General features: G+C 41.5%; 1 protein-coding gene across 2 annotated transcripts in view; it reads left to right on the top strand.

Annotated features, from left to right (window-relative positions):
* The window catches only part of arhgef10 (Rho guanine nucleotide exchange factor (GEF) 10), a 55,804-nt gene that overhangs the window by 25,310 nt on the left and 14,259 nt on the right, over positions 1–16,235 (top strand). For both annotated transcript variants that reach the window (XM_035168203.2, XM_035168202.2), the window contains 9 exons: positions 1,174–1,319; positions 1,800–1,984; positions 7,784–7,899; positions 9,077–9,204; positions 10,623–10,723; positions 11,052–11,173; positions 12,928–13,014; positions 14,118–14,344; positions 14,951–15,108. In XM_035168203.2, coding sequence (XP_035024094.2) covers positions 1,174–1,319; positions 1,800–1,984; positions 7,784–7,899; positions 9,077–9,204; positions 10,623–10,723; positions 11,052–11,173; positions 12,928–13,014; positions 14,118–14,344; positions 14,951–15,108 — 1,270 coding nt within the window. The remainder of the gene's footprint in view (positions 1–1,173; positions 1,320–1,799; positions 1,985–7,783; positions 7,900–9,076; positions 9,205–10,622; positions 10,724–11,051; positions 11,174–12,927; positions 13,015–14,117; positions 14,345–14,950; positions 15,109–16,235) is intronic.

Here is a 16,235-nt window from a genome sequence, read left to right as displayed (position 1 = left end):
TTTGTTTTTGACATCCACCAAGGAGGTTATGTTTTCTCCCCTGTCAATGTGATTTCTGGTTGGTTGTTTGTTTGTATGCAAGATTACACAAATACAACATGATGGATTTTATTGAAACTTGATGGAACAATGCTGTGTGGGTCAGGGAAGAATCCATAAAAGTTTGGTGCAGATCCAGATCAGTGGGCAGATCCAGGGAATTTTTTTTCCCATTTCTTTAACATTTCGAGATCGGGCGATTTTCAACATTTTCCTCGATTTCTCAGAGAATAATTCATGGATTTTAATGAAAAAAAACTATCATATTAAGGTAACTAATATCTATGACTGTCGAAATTTGGTGCAGCTTGATTGAATTTCAAGGGGAATGTTGAGCCTTGGCGAAGCTATGCGCTCTTCTTAGTGCCATTCTAAGTTTCTGTATCTGTATTTTCTTACTTGCCGGTGAAGAATGTGGTTCTAACGATGTTCTCATTGCTCACTGCAGTTTGCACATTTTTGGCCTACGTTTGATTGTTTCAGCATATGCTGTGGCATTTCCCTCTGTCCCAGTGTGGGCAGCCATCAGGCATTTTGAGCTCCACATTTTCGACCTACTATTCTCCTGACTGAATGCCATATTTTTAGCACGTTGCTCAGCACAACATGTGCCCACACCACCAGCCTTCCCCAAGGTATAATTATTTGCCTAACTGCAGCCACCCCCTCTATGTAGCATCTGTGTAGAAACATGTGTTTACAGGGTACCCCACATGAGGCAGAGGAGTTTTGTTCTTCATAGCCTCTAATTGTTCAGAGTCACCGTTGAAAGTGTATGCTGTGATCCAGAATAGGTGGTTTCACAGCGGAGGGACAGGAAACAAGTGAGACGGAGGAGCAGGATGAAATTTGACTAAAGCTCACTGAATTTTTCCTGGATACTCTGAGTTTGAAAACATATGGCAGTGTTCATTTTAAGATTTTATCTGAGGCTCTATTGGCTGAAATGCTTTGGAATTATTTTCTTGTGTAAAACCTGTTGAAATGTATGAAGGACATTTAGATCTCTGAATGGTTTACATTGCTTCTCTGAAGTAGGTTATGTTAACTAAACAAAGACCTAATTCAGAAATCCAAACTCCCACTATACGTTGACATAGTATCAGTATCTGACTCATCTGCCCTGTCCTTTAGCTTCTGAGCAACGGCAGCCGCTACCTGATTCGCTCAGACGACATGGTGGAGACGGTCTACAACGAGCGTGGGGAAATCATTAAAACCAAGGAGCGCCGCCTCTTCCTGCTCAATGATGTTCTCATGTGTGCCACACCCAATATTCGGTAAGAGCGACAAACCAGACCTGCTCTTAATCTCGCCATTAAATTGCACCTTCTACTGGGATCTCAATACAATCTTAGAAAGACATTTCTCATGTTATTTTTGTTTTGATCATGACATTTGCAAATGTCACTTTTCCTACTAAGAAAGATGGTCAGCATTGAATGTAACTGTGAACCTTGGGCTGACTTTTGACCATTCAGCCCCACTGTGGCCTGCTATTTAACTGAGAGAGATGGAGAGCCCTGTTCCCAGACTTTTCAGGTTCTGTCCTGTACTGTAACATGCTGGTCACCACATGCTGCCTCATGATGCCCCCTCTCTTTTGCACATGGCATGTTCTCTTTATCCAACCTTCAGCCTTTCTTCTACTCCTATACCTTCTTCTCACACAGCGCAGGGTCTACATACAGTTTATTCTCCACAAACAAGATGCTAACACCCTGAAACCAAGTGCCGCTTTACCCCCTTCTTCTGTCCAGATGTCAGGATGGCAGTGGGAGTGGCAGTGGAAATGTTCCACCTGAGCAGAAGTTCCTCCTGAAGTGGAGCGTGCCATTGAGCTTCGTCGAGGCACTGGAGTTTGGATCCAGCGAGGACATGGCCGACAGCAGCCGCTACCCGGCAGCTCATTCTGGGGAGAAGGTGGTCATCAACGCTAAGCCAAGTAAGAACCGTAGTGTCTCATTCTGTTGGTTTGAATGATCACATGGCCTATTTGTCTGTCTGTCCGTGCCTTTGTCCGCTTCTCTTCACACTGAGCTCCGGAAGTAAAGCTGACGTGATTACAGAGTATCAGGTAGTTGAGGATTGATCCCTCTATAGTCCTTGTGGATTTGAGACTCTGGGATCGGAGCCAATAAATGCCTCTCAGGTAACTGCCTGTGCCTGGTGTGTGGTTCATGAAGTTCTCAATTGTGACTGAAATATCTCCAACTATCTGTCCTACCTGGAGTCATTTGATGGAACGAATTGACCCGTTGACTTGTCCCATTTTAATTAACTAACAGAACTTGTCTCATACATAAATACATAGAAATAAAGGCTGGTTTATACTCGCTGTTCCTTTCATTTCTACTGGCGAACGCCATCATTTCGGCTTGTCGCACACCTCACAACTTTTTTAACTTGGCGCCCATCGTGCACCGATAGCCCATGCACAAACTAGGATAAACTGAAAGCAAGAAACTACGAACAGGTTTGTCTCTACGGACTGACAGAGATTATTATTCTCCCTCATGAGGGAGCAAAGAGATTCTCAGATGGCTCCTAGATTGCAGATTCTGTTTTGAGGCACTCTACAGAAAACTATGGAAAAAAAACTCTGCATACGGTTGTCATGACGAGAGCAAAAGTCGGAAGTGGTGTTCCTGGAGGAAACAAGCCGATGACGGTTCTATTTGTGTTAAGTCATCTTTGCATTTTTCCGGTGGTCTATGACACCAAGCTGCACCAAGCTGCACCAGTATAAAAGTGAAAGGTATCTCGTTGATGTCATAGTCGGCACATGCAACGACCGTTACGTATAAATGCAGCTTAATTGATTGTCGTTTCCTGCTGGACTTTTGCAGACATTTCTGAAAGGGTGTTTCGTCCTGCGCTGCCCATACAGCCACCAGCTGTTATTTTTTCCTTCTGTAGTCCACTGGTCGGTTGGCTGGTGAGTCCAATGATTTCAGTCTTTCCACTGGATTATCCCCCTGTCACACACAGCTCCTCAGCCACTTTAAAAGAACCCCAGATTAGACAAACAAGAAGCACAGCGACAGCGTATGATTTTGTGGTCACAGTGCTGCAGCTTTTATTCTGGGATCTAGATATTTCTGTGTGCGTGTGTTTGTGCACGTTGCTGGACTGGTGAATGCTTTCGATGCCGTGTTATCCCTGGTTTGTCAAAGGTTACATGTATTCAAGCTCAGGTCAGAGGTCCACGCTTTCAGTTGCCAGTGGTAATGGACTGGAATTACTACCACGGAGCTCATCCACTCTCTCATGCTCTCACCCAGTGTCCTTCTCCCTCTGTTCTATCATCTTTAATTCACTTACATAAGGCTCAGTCCTTTGCTGCTTTGTGTCACATTTATCTCATAATAAATCCTGTGATTCTTTTTTTTTATGTGATGCTGCAGCAGTTAGTCCCCCATCTATGTTGGGGGGAAAAAAGATTAACAACCAGGACGTATTTCAGTCCAAGTGCACAGGGTATAACAGTAACAACTGTGAATTAAGTTAACGTGACAATGCCCATGTTAATGAATCAGTCCCTGTGCTCTGTGAAGTTGTTGTGCAGATGACAGCACGTCATGTAGATACACACTCCTCCAGCCCAACCTCGGCCTCCTGTGCTGAAAATATCAGAGTTTCAACGGGTCACAGGGAAAATTTCTTTCCAAATTATTTTTGCCTTCCCAGAAAATATGTTATGCATTACTCTGCAATAGTTTCCCGCTCCCATCATGCAACATCATTCTTTCATTTTACATGCACAAGTGTCAATCAATCATTAAAATGTTATATGTACCGTGAGCAAAGGAACACAAAAGTCAAAATTCTCGCCATGAAATAACAGTGGGTTCCAAGGTTTCTACACTTTTCCTGTCATAAAATGCTTTTTCTTGAATCCTGTTCCTTTCAGCTCTATTCAAGCAACATTTGGTGCGTCTTTTTCAGCCTCCTGTCAGACCACCTGTCCTCTGCTACTTCACTGATATGAGCCATTGCATTGGGCATATATGTAACAGATGGCAAAGACAAGCCTATGTAACATCTGGTCTGACTGATGGGTTTTCCTAGGGCTGCAACTGACAGACAGGTTCACAGTGTCATCTTAAAGTGGTGATACCAATGTATAGTGTGTACTTGAGGATGGGTCTTAGTATTATGGGTTTGTTCTTTTAAAACTGTTTATTGAATAAGATGTTGAGTCAACAATAACAGGCCTTCACTGGGTCGCCTCACTCCAATTTAGTTATTTTCGAACCATGGTCACTTCTATGTGTGTCTTTGGGAAAGTGTATTTGTTTGTGTTTGTGTGTGTGTGTGTGTGTGTGTGTACATGCATACAAATGTGTCCAGGAATGTATAACTAGTAGAAACAAAAGACAAAAAGTCTCTCAGTCCACTGCATTCAGCCAAAAGCAGCTCAGTGACCAGGCTGCTCGAAAGCTGCTCAATGAAAAGACTGTTCAGCACATGATGTCACCTCCTTGAGAGTCTCTCTGGTTTGTTCATCTCTCCACTCTGCTGCAGGGAAATCAGATGCAAGACCACCACACAGACTGGTTGTTAAAAGTTACATTCCCCTGCTGCTCTTACAGCCCGTTTATCATGTTGATATGTTTTCTTTGTGTGTGTGTGAAATGTGTAATTGCTGGGATGGCTGGCCTGCTGCTGGAGGTGCTCCCAGGCCTGTTTTGTGAAAAAGGTCTTGGTATTTGGCGCTCTCACAAAACACCATTCAGGAAGTTGGATGGGACTTGAAAAGGGTTGCCCAGTGCCAGTGTAGTCTATGGGAACGGTCAGTCCAGTGATGGTGCAATTATATTACTCTTTGTGTCCTATTATTTATCATATATTTAATTCTGTTCCTCCTTGTGTCTTATTATTTATATTTATAATATTTATATATTGTATATCAAATATAGGTTATAAATAGCAAAAGGTTTATTTTAATAATAGATACAGATATAGATACACTCCAAAGAGAGTGCAGACAGATCACGGTTACTAACATACATCATTCATCAATGCCAAAGTCTAAGTGATTTTAACGTAGACTCCTAATAGAGAGATAACATGACACATCAAGCATGGAGGGTTTATTCAGCAATTCTGCCCTGACCTGGTTTCAACTCACTGTCTCTCAGCCTTTTACTGAGACCAATGAGCCATGAAGACGGCAAATAACACATTTAGACAAGCAAATTAGTTGAATGAACAGAGACGTGGTCAGAAAAGAGCAGAAGACACTCCTCAATTCATTACCTCCACAGAGGAAGTTGTGTTTTCTCCCCTGTACGTTTGTTTGTTTGTAAGCAGGATTACCAACAAACAACTCAAAAGATTTCAATGGAGTTTTGGGGAAAGACAGGGCAAGTTCCAAGGAAGAACCCATAAATGTTGGTGTGGATCTGGATTCAGGATTTTTTTATTTTTTTTAAACATTGCTAGGGCTTTTTCATTGATTCTCCAGTGAACAATTCATGGATCTTGAAGAAAATAATCAGGCACATTTAGGGAACTGATGTTTATGAGGGTGTACCTCTTGAATTTAAGGGGAAAGTTGGGCTTTGGTATGTGCTCTGAGTGCCACTGTAGTTTCTTATTTGTGCTTATCAACATTTTAAGTTAATAAACATAGTGTATGTTGTACGGTGGCTATGATTTGATCCAGTGATGTGAATTAAATAAAGCAGGAGGTCATTGACCACATCAGTGAGATCCAAATCCATGCAACAATGCAGCTACAGTCGGCCTGTTGTGCAGTGCGTGTGCTCCAGTGAGCAGGGCTGCAAACCCATGTATGAGGCCAACTGAGTTTCTCAGCGTGTGTGAGCTGCCTCTTGTGTACAAACTCACAGGGAGGCATTCTCTGGGAGACCACCTACTAATGCGTTTCTGGGGTAAAGTTTCCCCTGAATGCCTGGTCCGTAAGGCCTTCAGGAGAGGACCGCCTGGGTTGCCATGGAGTTGGAGCAGCAGACAGACTTCAGTGACTATTGAAGAAGACGAGGAGTTGGAAGGAAAGGAAGAATAGAAAGTAGAAGGGCAGAAGCAAACAGAGCTGAAGGTGCCAAGGACTCGAAATGTGATTTTGGTCTATTTTTGTTTTACCCTCGACACACACTCTGAAGAGTTAATATAGAAAGGAACACACATTCAAATATTTGTTGTTAGGTTTCGATATAAAAGACTCCTGTACTCAAATTGCCGTTATAATTTGTCAGTTTGGAGTTTTGGCCAACTGACAGGCGTAAACCCTGTCCCCCAATGCGTGCTTTTCTTCATGACTATATTCATAATTATCCGTATGTGTGTGTGTGCGTTTGAGTGTTTGAAAGATCTTCGATGAGCCTGACTCTGTTCTGTGCAGCAGTGGTTTGTGGCCACACACAATGTTTGCCATTGTTTCGTTGTTGATGCAGAACAACACAGTAACGGTAAAGTTCACTGAACCGTTCATGTAGCTCAGTGATCATTAGTTTTATTAATTTGAGCACAAGAGCAAAAATGGTGGGAGGCAGCACACATAGCAGCTACACAAGCTTTTGTCCCTATTTATTCATTCATTTACTTATTTATTTTCCAGTGTAATGGTCTCCATTGTTACTGTTGTTATTATTGATTGTCATTGCAGGTTATTTTTCAGATCTGACTTTTAGTAAAATCTAACAGTTAAAACCTACAGTAGGTACACAATGGAGAACAGAGGATGATTTACTTGCCAAAGCAAACACAGTATTCGGTGTTTGGCCTCTGAAACCTGACTGATTATAAATCTTGACCTGATTATATAACAGTTTTCTTGTGAACAAGTCAGCACGCTGGTCAGAGTCACTGCCAAGTTTGCAGAGCGGCCTCTGCTCCTGCGGGAAGCTGATTGATTGTCCCTTATTGATCTCAGTCTTCATCAGTACAATGTAATGGCTTCTCTCATCAGACTGGCTTCACTCATTACTGTGTGTGAGAACTGTTGGAGACATCAGCTTTTTAGCTCTCACCTCAGTTTCTTTGCTATATTTTTGTTTGCTTCTATTATTTCCAGCTCACACAAGGACGCTGCTTTTTATATCAGACCGAAGTCATTACAATTTATGAGCTGAGGTGATGACTGTTGCTTGTAGCTGTACTTCCAAGAAAGCGTAGTAATTTTCTAGTAACACAAAATTTCGACTTTAAGTTACCAAACAGCCATCTTAAAGGGTAAGGGGTTGTGGTTAGGGGTTAGGCGGTGAGAACACGCACCCACGCAATCTCTTGGGCGACAGTGTGTGTGGTTTTCCAGTGTGTCCGTGAGAACGTGAACGCGCCTCCGAGGAAGATATCAGAAGACATCTAGGCTTAAAACATGGTGTAAGTCATGTTAACACCCCAAGTCGAACATGAATGTCAGGGCTTACGGACACTTTGGCTGCACTACTGTTTACCCCTGAGAATACAAACGTGTTTTGTGGCATCAAACACTTCAGCACACATTTTGGTGGTTGAAGGTCGGGTCACTGTGACTTTACAGAGCATATTTTTTGCCTTGTGAATGCGATATCTCAGGAACACCTACAGGGAATCCTTTCAAAATTGTTACAAATGTTCATTTGGACTCATGGATAAACTGATTAGAATTTGATGGTCAAACATCAAAGGTCATGATGACTCCAAGAAAAAAAGACAACTGCACAGGTAAAAGGTGGTCGAGAACAAAACTTTTCTCTCTGTCTAAATATTTTTGCTCTTGTGTGTTTCTGTGCAGACAAACTTTACATGGGCCCAGGTCAGTTGTACCAAGATCTTCAGAATCTAATCCATGACCTAAGCCTTGTCAACCAGATCTCCAGCATGATCAGCAGCCTCAAAGGAAACTACCAGGTACCGTACAACTGCACTCATCACAATCACAAGAAAAATCTAATCATGTTAAATCCTGATAAGGTAATTGGTTAATCAAGTTTGAAAGGGAATCAGTAACAGAAAATCCACACACACACACACACACACACACACACACACACACACACACACACACACACACACACACACACACACAGAGTTCGCCTGTCGGTGCTGCTGTGTTGGATGCTCAGTTTGCAGAGCACAGCGTGAGTGTTTGAGGCTGTTTTTGTGCTGCGCTGGTCGGTCTGTCAGAAGCAGAGTGGGAGGCAGAGTCTCAGAGGGACACGTGTCCCAGAGATGGAGGGAGGGGAATACTGATGGAGGGGGGTCAGGTAAGGCTAAAATGTGAGCTGTATTCGGCCAAGCTCTTTCACAATATTGAATTTAATATTCTAAATGATAATAACAGTAATCTTGTTCTAAAGGAGGTCATGGCTCTGGTGGTAGAGCAGGTTTGCTGCTGTTCCCTGGGTCGGTAGTTTGATCCCTGGTTCCCCCTGAACTCGGTTATGCGGTGTACAAACCTATGTCAAATCAAATATGCAGATGATGATCTGCAGTGGTCATCTCTCATGGGAGCAACTGAACAAACAATAACTAACAGTTATGTGTATACTAAAGGGTTCCTCATACAGTTTGAAGCCATGCATTGAAAAGGTCAAGATACTGTCCTAAAGTCCTAATGACACTTTAAATGGGAATTCTGGTATTTTTCAACCTGGGCCTTGTGTTTATATAAACACAATCACCTCAGAAATCAAAAGCTTCCTGATACTGTGTCAACATAAAATATTAATGTGGTTATTTTTCTGTGGAGCCAAAGACAATTTTTCACATTTTGGACATAAGATTCTCAGTTTGCAACTGACATGTTTTATTTGATTGCATTCAAGTCAAGGGATCTTGGTCTATTTTTCATTACTTAATGTTTCTGTTGTTTTTTTAATCTCAAATTATACTAGTGTCTCTAAATAGGGTTCATTTAACAATGTTAAATGCTCTGACATACAAATTATGACCTTATACACCTTTTCCTCTCCATTGTTTTCTTCCTGTAATGACAATGAAACGCTCTGATAAACAACTTATGGCTTGTTTCCTTCTCCTCTTTTCCTCATTGTTTCTTTCTATCCCTCCCATTTCCTGTTCACAGAATGTGAACCCCACCGTGGCCCAGGACTGGGTATCAGGTCTCCAGAGGTTGATACTGAAGAAGGAGGAGGAGATCAGGGCAGCTGACCGCTGCAGGATCCAACTCCAGCTGCCTGGCAAACAAGACAAGTCTGTTTTTCTTTTTTACCCCACACATGGACACACCTCTTTAGCATTAATTGCTTTTTAATACAGACGGCACATACAACACTGTCACAGCCTCCAGTCTCAGTCCTTGCCCGCCCCCCCTCCCACCCTCGTCTTGTTTATCCTAGGGTTGTCTTTATCCCCTTTTACCCTGCTTTCTCCTTCCATCCTCCCAGCCTCCCTGCATGCCTTTAGCTTTGGTATTAGAGTATTAGAGCACATTTGTATATTTTGGATAAACAAGTTTCTCCAACAGCTCTAATCTGAGGCATGAATCTCAGGGGAGGAAAACTGCATCAGTGTTTGCTCCTAAAGTCTGCCCAGTGCTGCAGCTGCTGCTGAACCCGGACGCTCTTGTCACACATTTACACACTCTATTATAATCGGCACATGATTCCCCCAGGGGTGAACTTCCTTTTTGACTTTGTTACATTCTCTCTCTCTTTTGCTTCCTCACTCCATCCCTCACCCCTGCTGCATTCAGCTGGTGAGATTACCCACGGGTATGTTTAGAAACACAGCTGTGCCTATGTTATTCCTTCCTTGATCCCTGTGTTGCAAAACACACACACACACAACAAAACACTTCTCACCATCAGCCAGTGACAAGAGGGATACATACACACGCGCACACGCACACACACCGACACACACACATAACAAACACACACAGCATGTGTACACGACCTGCTGTTAGAAGCGGTAATTGACATTGACTCCTATCGCATTTCTGTCACTGTCTGTCTAGTCAGTCAGTGATAAATAGCCAGAATCAATTGACCCCTTTGCCGGGATTCAACCCAAACAGAGCTGACTTAATTTCATCTTATTACGTATTTTACTCAAAAGGACGCAAATCATCAGACTGGTGTGTCGACGAGAATATCCAGACATCAACATGACGGCTTAGAAAAAAAGGAAAACCTAACTCAGGCCCTCTGGCTGCAAAAGATGTTCACACGTCTCGTAAAAACATAAATCATTGAGTACGTCTCTGATGTTTGGTTCATAAAAACTCTCGTATTTGAACTCTCGCTGCAATGTGAGACTTTTTTAAAGCTCTGATAACATTAACATAGTAAAATATTAACTTTTATCCTTTTCGTAATTTCAAAAAGCCTGATCTAAGTTGGTCTCTGAAGGCCAGTTCATGTTTTTTGCTTTAAAATACAACCCCATGCAGAATGATATTTGTTGTCTTTTAAATAAATTGACCAGGAAATAACAAAACTACCATTTCACTATTCTGCATGTGTTCCTTGATCCACCACACTCTGCAAGCACCAGACAGCACAGTAGTTTACTGTCAATACCCCTGAAACACACTGATCGTATCCTGTATTTTGTGATATAGATATAATCATAATCAATGTTTGTGTTTTGTTTGTCTCTGTTTGCAGATCGGGTAAACCCACTTACTTCAGTGCAGTGTTCAATACTTTGAGCCCAGCCATCAAACAGTCATGGATCAGTAACTTGCAGATGGCGAAACTGGCTCTAGGTACTGTACTCTGCTTACCTGTACACTGAACATGCATTTATACAGTGTCTATGTACTGTATATGTATATGTATCTATCCCTTCAGTCAGTTGCCTATGATTAAACCAATTACTTCTATTAAACATCTTTCCCATGTAAGGTTAACTATATTTTATGAATGAAATGAGAAATTTAAATCTGTCGTAGAATATGTTTAAAATTTATTTAGAGAAGTTTTACAGTGTAACTTCTGGATTCTCTCCTTCTCTCTTTCTTAAAACGTGTAAAAACACACTGCAGGCTGTACATTATTGAATCAATAACATATTTGTGTGTGTTTTTACATCAGAAGAGGACAACCTGCAGGGATGGTTCTTTGCAGAGGATGATGGGAACCAGATCAAAAAGCAGAAACACCCCCTCTTGCTACGACAAATGCCTGTGGTCATGTCGAAACTACAGGAGTTCAAGGTGGGACCCTCTGATGTTATCTCTAACCAAAATGTTAGTATTTCTGTGTGCGTCTTACAAAAGCAACCCCTTCTATATCATACAATACTTACTGTAGTATCAACCTCCAAAAACATTAGGTAAGCTTTGTTGTATATATGTTCAGTTAGCTCAGTTGGTTAGAGTGTGGTGCTAATAATGCCAAGGTTGCAGGTTTTATCCCCGTATGGGCTATTAAGTTTTGATTGGAGACCAGTTTCGCTCATAAAGTCACAATATATTTAAACTGTATGTAATAATAAAAGAAAACATATATGGCACTTACATGTAGCACTTTGTAGTTTGGCTTTTTTGAAGCAAATTGTACTTACTTGATTCTTGTTGTTCTGGGTTTGTACCCTCATGGTTGAGTGAACTTATTGTAAGTCACTTTGGATAAAAGCGTCAGCTAAATGAAATGTAATGTAATTACGGAATTTGATAGAAACTCTTGATGGATACTTACTCCAGTGCCAGTGTACATGTAACACGTGTTTGTTCACATGCTCTATACTGTGGATCTCAACCCTAGTATTAGTATAATAGCATTATCAGGCTGGTGCACGCCAAAATAAACAAATAACAAAATAAAAGTGGGGAGGGGGGGTTGTTTTTTGTTATGTTTTTGTTTGTTTTGTCCTAGTGTGCAAACAGACTTTGACTCTCACAAACATAATCAATAACATCCACTCTAAAGTAGATCTTATCACTGGTGCATACTATTTAATTTATTTTGTCTACAACAATCTGGCAACCACCAAAAATTGTCTTGACCCCATAGTAGGTAGTAAGTAAGTTTATACATTCTTATTTTATTAATGATAGTTTGGAGTTTTTCCATCTTAAATCAACTTTCCGATTGTCCATACGTCTTTCTTGTTCTTGAGTGGATCTCTCAAATGTCACACTTCCCTTTGTATGTCACACAGTCATGTTTCCACCAGCATCGACTGACCCTGTGTGACAGAAATAGCTGACATGTGTGGCCAGTTAGCTCAGCTGGTTAGAACATGGTGCTAATAGCACTAAGGTCGATGGTGTGATCCCTGTACGCGTCATTATTTAGATTATACTGACATGTTCAAGCACTTTTAAATTGCATATGATTTAATGGAAGCTAATAAAATGGGGGGGGGGGAAGAATTCCTGCTGATGTGTGAAAGGATAAATCACAACATTCTCTACCAACAAATTATCTTTCGATTTAGATGTTTGGTTATTTATTTTGGCCTGACACTGTTACATGACACTGATTTGTTGACTGGAGTCAGATAACGACATGCAAATGATTGTTTAATGTGTGTTTTGGGCCAGTTGGCGTGGCGTTAATAATGCAAAGGGTTCGATCCTCGTGCAGGCCATGTGGTTTGGAGAACATGAAGTTGTATTAGGTTCTGTGAAGAGGAGCAGTCATTCTGTTTAATAGCGTTATTGTTCCTCGACCATATTTCATTCTCTGCCGCAGCTCAGCAGCTCCTCTACTCCTGTCAGTGCTAACAAAGTCCAAAAATGGCAGCTACTAAAAAAACCTCATAGCCAGTTGAGATTATTGACTTCAACGGGGCTGAACCACAGATCTTTGACAATTCTACCTTCACACTGATAAACACTTATTTGCATAGCAATAAAGACAACCTTGAACCCTTGACATTAGTATTGCACCTGTTTTATTGACTCTGTGAATTCCTATCTGTTGACTTTACTGTTCTCTCTTGCTTCCTCCTGTCCTGTGCCAGGTGGAGTGTGCTGTTCATAACCCAGAGCCCCATGTCAACACAGAGAGCACAGCAGACACTCCCGTCGTGGGCCATGGATGCGTCTGGGTGAGACATTTTTTTCCCATCATCCCCCGGAAAAGAATCACTGTGTTAGCTCAGATCTAAACAAATACACAAATCAAGATCTTATTCCACGGTTTACAGTGACTGCCGACAGTAATGAGGGTCTTTTCTACCCAGAGGGAGAACTCTATTTGTAGCTCTGTAGAAACACATTCGTTAGCCTCAACTTTGAAACCTAACTGTGCATTCACGTCTGCCTCTGAAGGTCCAAGTTCCCCGAGTAGTGAAGTCATTCCAACTTCTTTTTGTTCATTTGCCTTGAAGTCAGAATATGGAAAAATCATGGATGCTGTCAAATGTGTTGTATTTGTATGTTTAGAACGTTAAAACAACACATTTGATCAGAGCATGAAATAGAATTCATCTGCATTTGTTCACATTGTATATTAAAACATTTTGTTTAAAATGGGGTTGTTATCGCCTAATGTCATTGTCTTTTGTGTACAGATGCAAATGAATGTTGACGGGCGTGATCTTATTGTTCAATAGCTGATGCAATCAAAAGCTAACACTATTACTACATGACACTATTCTATCATCAAGTCCAGCTCTTCGTTTTTCAAGGAGGTAGATTTTCCCCAAAACGCCTCAGCAGAGCAGATGGTCCCTTTTTGCTGTTTATTTATTTAAGGGTCTAATGTGCCCTTGAGAAAGACTCTCAGGGTTTGAAAGTTATTGCTTCAGTATTTAAGCTTTTCTCTAAATACACAATGAATTTCATAACCAAAGCTAACGGAGTGTTGTGTCTGTTAATAAAAAGCTTGGATCTGTTGAATATATAAACATATCTTTAGTTGCTTATGTTCATGATGAGGTGATAAAGGAAATGTAGCTGAAAGAAGTTAAACCGAGAGAGGAGATTTTTAAATTGTCCGTCATGTTTCGATGTGCACTCACTAATGTAATTAAATTTTGCTCGGGGAGAGATGTTTGTTTTTCTCATGCATTACATTGGGAATACTTCACCTGTTCTTTTGTATTGTTTGCTTTCTTTTCATACATTCTGCATTGGAACGAGTTTCACTCAGGCCTCGGCTCCACAAATTGTTAAATACATCTGTAAAACAGTTCTTTTTTTTGTCCAGGTTGCAAGTTGCACCAACCAGATGGGCCAGATAGCCATTGTGGCCATGCAGAACTCCAGCCCTAAGGTGACCGAGTGTTTCAATGTGGAGTCCCGTATCCTCTGCATGGCCTTTGTCTCAACTGAGCAACCCCAGGAGAATGGCGAGAAGGTCCCAGAAAACCACCACGTCCCTGCAGCAAAGGCCAGCGATTCTCCCAGTGTCTGTCTGGGCATGGAGGAGGGCAGGTACACATGGTTATACAGTGTGTGTCATAAAAGTCTATCTGTAGGAACCATAAATATTTTTGTGAAAGTTGTGCTCTACCGACACAATGTAATTTGCTGTCTATGTCTTAGTATCAAACGACAATAGTGTTTTTCTAGACCCCCTCATTTGACACCAGAGTTAAGCTTTGCAAGTAATTTTTGAAGGTCTTTGAATGAACTCAAATTTGGAAAAGCAGCTTCAGGGACAGTGAGGACACTTAAGGCCGCTCTGTCAGCTCATACCTCCGCCAAGGCTAATGCCCTATCTCACCCCCCTCAATGCAGCGTTTCCCATTCATTATCTAGACTTTGTGGCCGGCCATATTCTTATTTGTCCCGCCACAGTTTTAATAATAGCCAAAACATTTTCGTCACACTTCTCATAATAACATAAGAGCACTCGAACTTGTGGTTTTGCTCACGCACAATTCAGCAACACTCACAAACATCGAAGTAATAACTAGAGTCTGTCATTTGTTTTAACTGCATCCACAGCCAGTATCATACTGATGTAATGCGGATATGAGTGCATGTTAAAGTATGTTTCTGTATTAACTTCCGTACTAACGTTATCTCTCTGTCCAGTATCATCGTGTATAAAAGCAGCCAGCGGTCCAAGAAAGTACGTCTGCAGCATTTCTTCACCCCGGACAAGTCCACGGTCACCAGCCTGGTCTATAAGAAACCCTGTCTGTACGCCGGCCTGGTCAGCGGCTCGGTGGCCGTTTACTCCAGATCACAAGGTGTGTTTGTGTATGTGTGTGTGTGTGAGTGGGTGGGTCTGTGAATGTGTTTATCTGTTATATTCTCAGAGTTCTGCTTTCATAGTGTTTGTTGATAGCCATAATTAGGGTGATTACAAGGCTAAATCACTATTATTGTGCTAAACAGAAATGCATTCACTGAGTTAATTAGACTTTTTGAGTTTGGACTCTGACATTGTTTACTTAGATATTTAGTCTGTGCCTGCCCAGAGTTTTGTAATTTATCTGACAATGCACATGGATGAGAGCACTGTTGCTGAGTTTACCACTTGACTTTTTGGATTTAGCAACTTTTGAGACAAAGCAACATACCTGGTGAGTTCTTCAATGAATAGGAGGATGATTAATGTCTTAAAATGCTGAAAAGTTTGGGGCTAAAATGACTCAGCTAAACATTTGTCCACACTGAATGAAAGAGGTTATTTTCAGAGATGTTGTTTTATGGTCCACTCCAACTGCTTTTTTTTCTCTGAGGTTGCCGTTACTGTTTAAGTCAGAGGTTCATTGTGAAAGCTCGGGGGGTCTCTACTCCTGTGTGCCGAGGTTCTGTTTCCGTTTGCTCCGTTGTCTGGGAGAAGCCAATTCGTTAGTGGTGACCTATTTAAAATCTGCTCCTCTCAGACGAGGACAGACAGCAGAGGAAAGGATCTGGGCTGCTCTAATCCCACAGTCCTTGACATTCTCTGTTTTGTTTTATCTCCTATTAGCTTTCATAGCAGTGCAAACAGATGGTCTCAGAGCTTCTCACACATTCCCTTTCTCAGTTTGTTTCCGTCTTTGTCTGATTCTTCTACGTGTCACGGTGTACAGGTTAAGATGAATTCATATTTTGGAAAATGGAGAAACAGAATCCTTGCAGAGAACTTTTAAATTTAAGGATAATACTTGTGTGTGCAAAATAACGAGTGAGAAAGAGAGGAGAAAAGAGTCCGAGAGAATATGGATGATGGCCTGAGGATAAGAAAGAGGAAAACTCCTCCCACATTCAAGCTACAGTTTGCCTGGAAGTAACGTGCAGCATATGTAACCGTTCAGGAATGTTTTCTGGGCCACTCATTACACCTCGTTTTGATGCACATGTCTTTTCTTCCCTCCACACACGTCCT

This window comes from Hippoglossus stenolepis, chromosome 10 (genome assembly GCF_022539355.2).
Source record: "Hippoglossus stenolepis isolate QCI-W04-F060 chromosome 10, HSTE1.2, whole genome shotgun sequence".
NCBI lineage: Eukaryota > Metazoa > Chordata > Actinopteri > Pleuronectiformes > Pleuronectidae > Hippoglossus > Hippoglossus stenolepis.
Note: the sequence above shows the minus strand (reverse complement) of the source record. Positions and strands in the feature narration are given on the sequence as shown.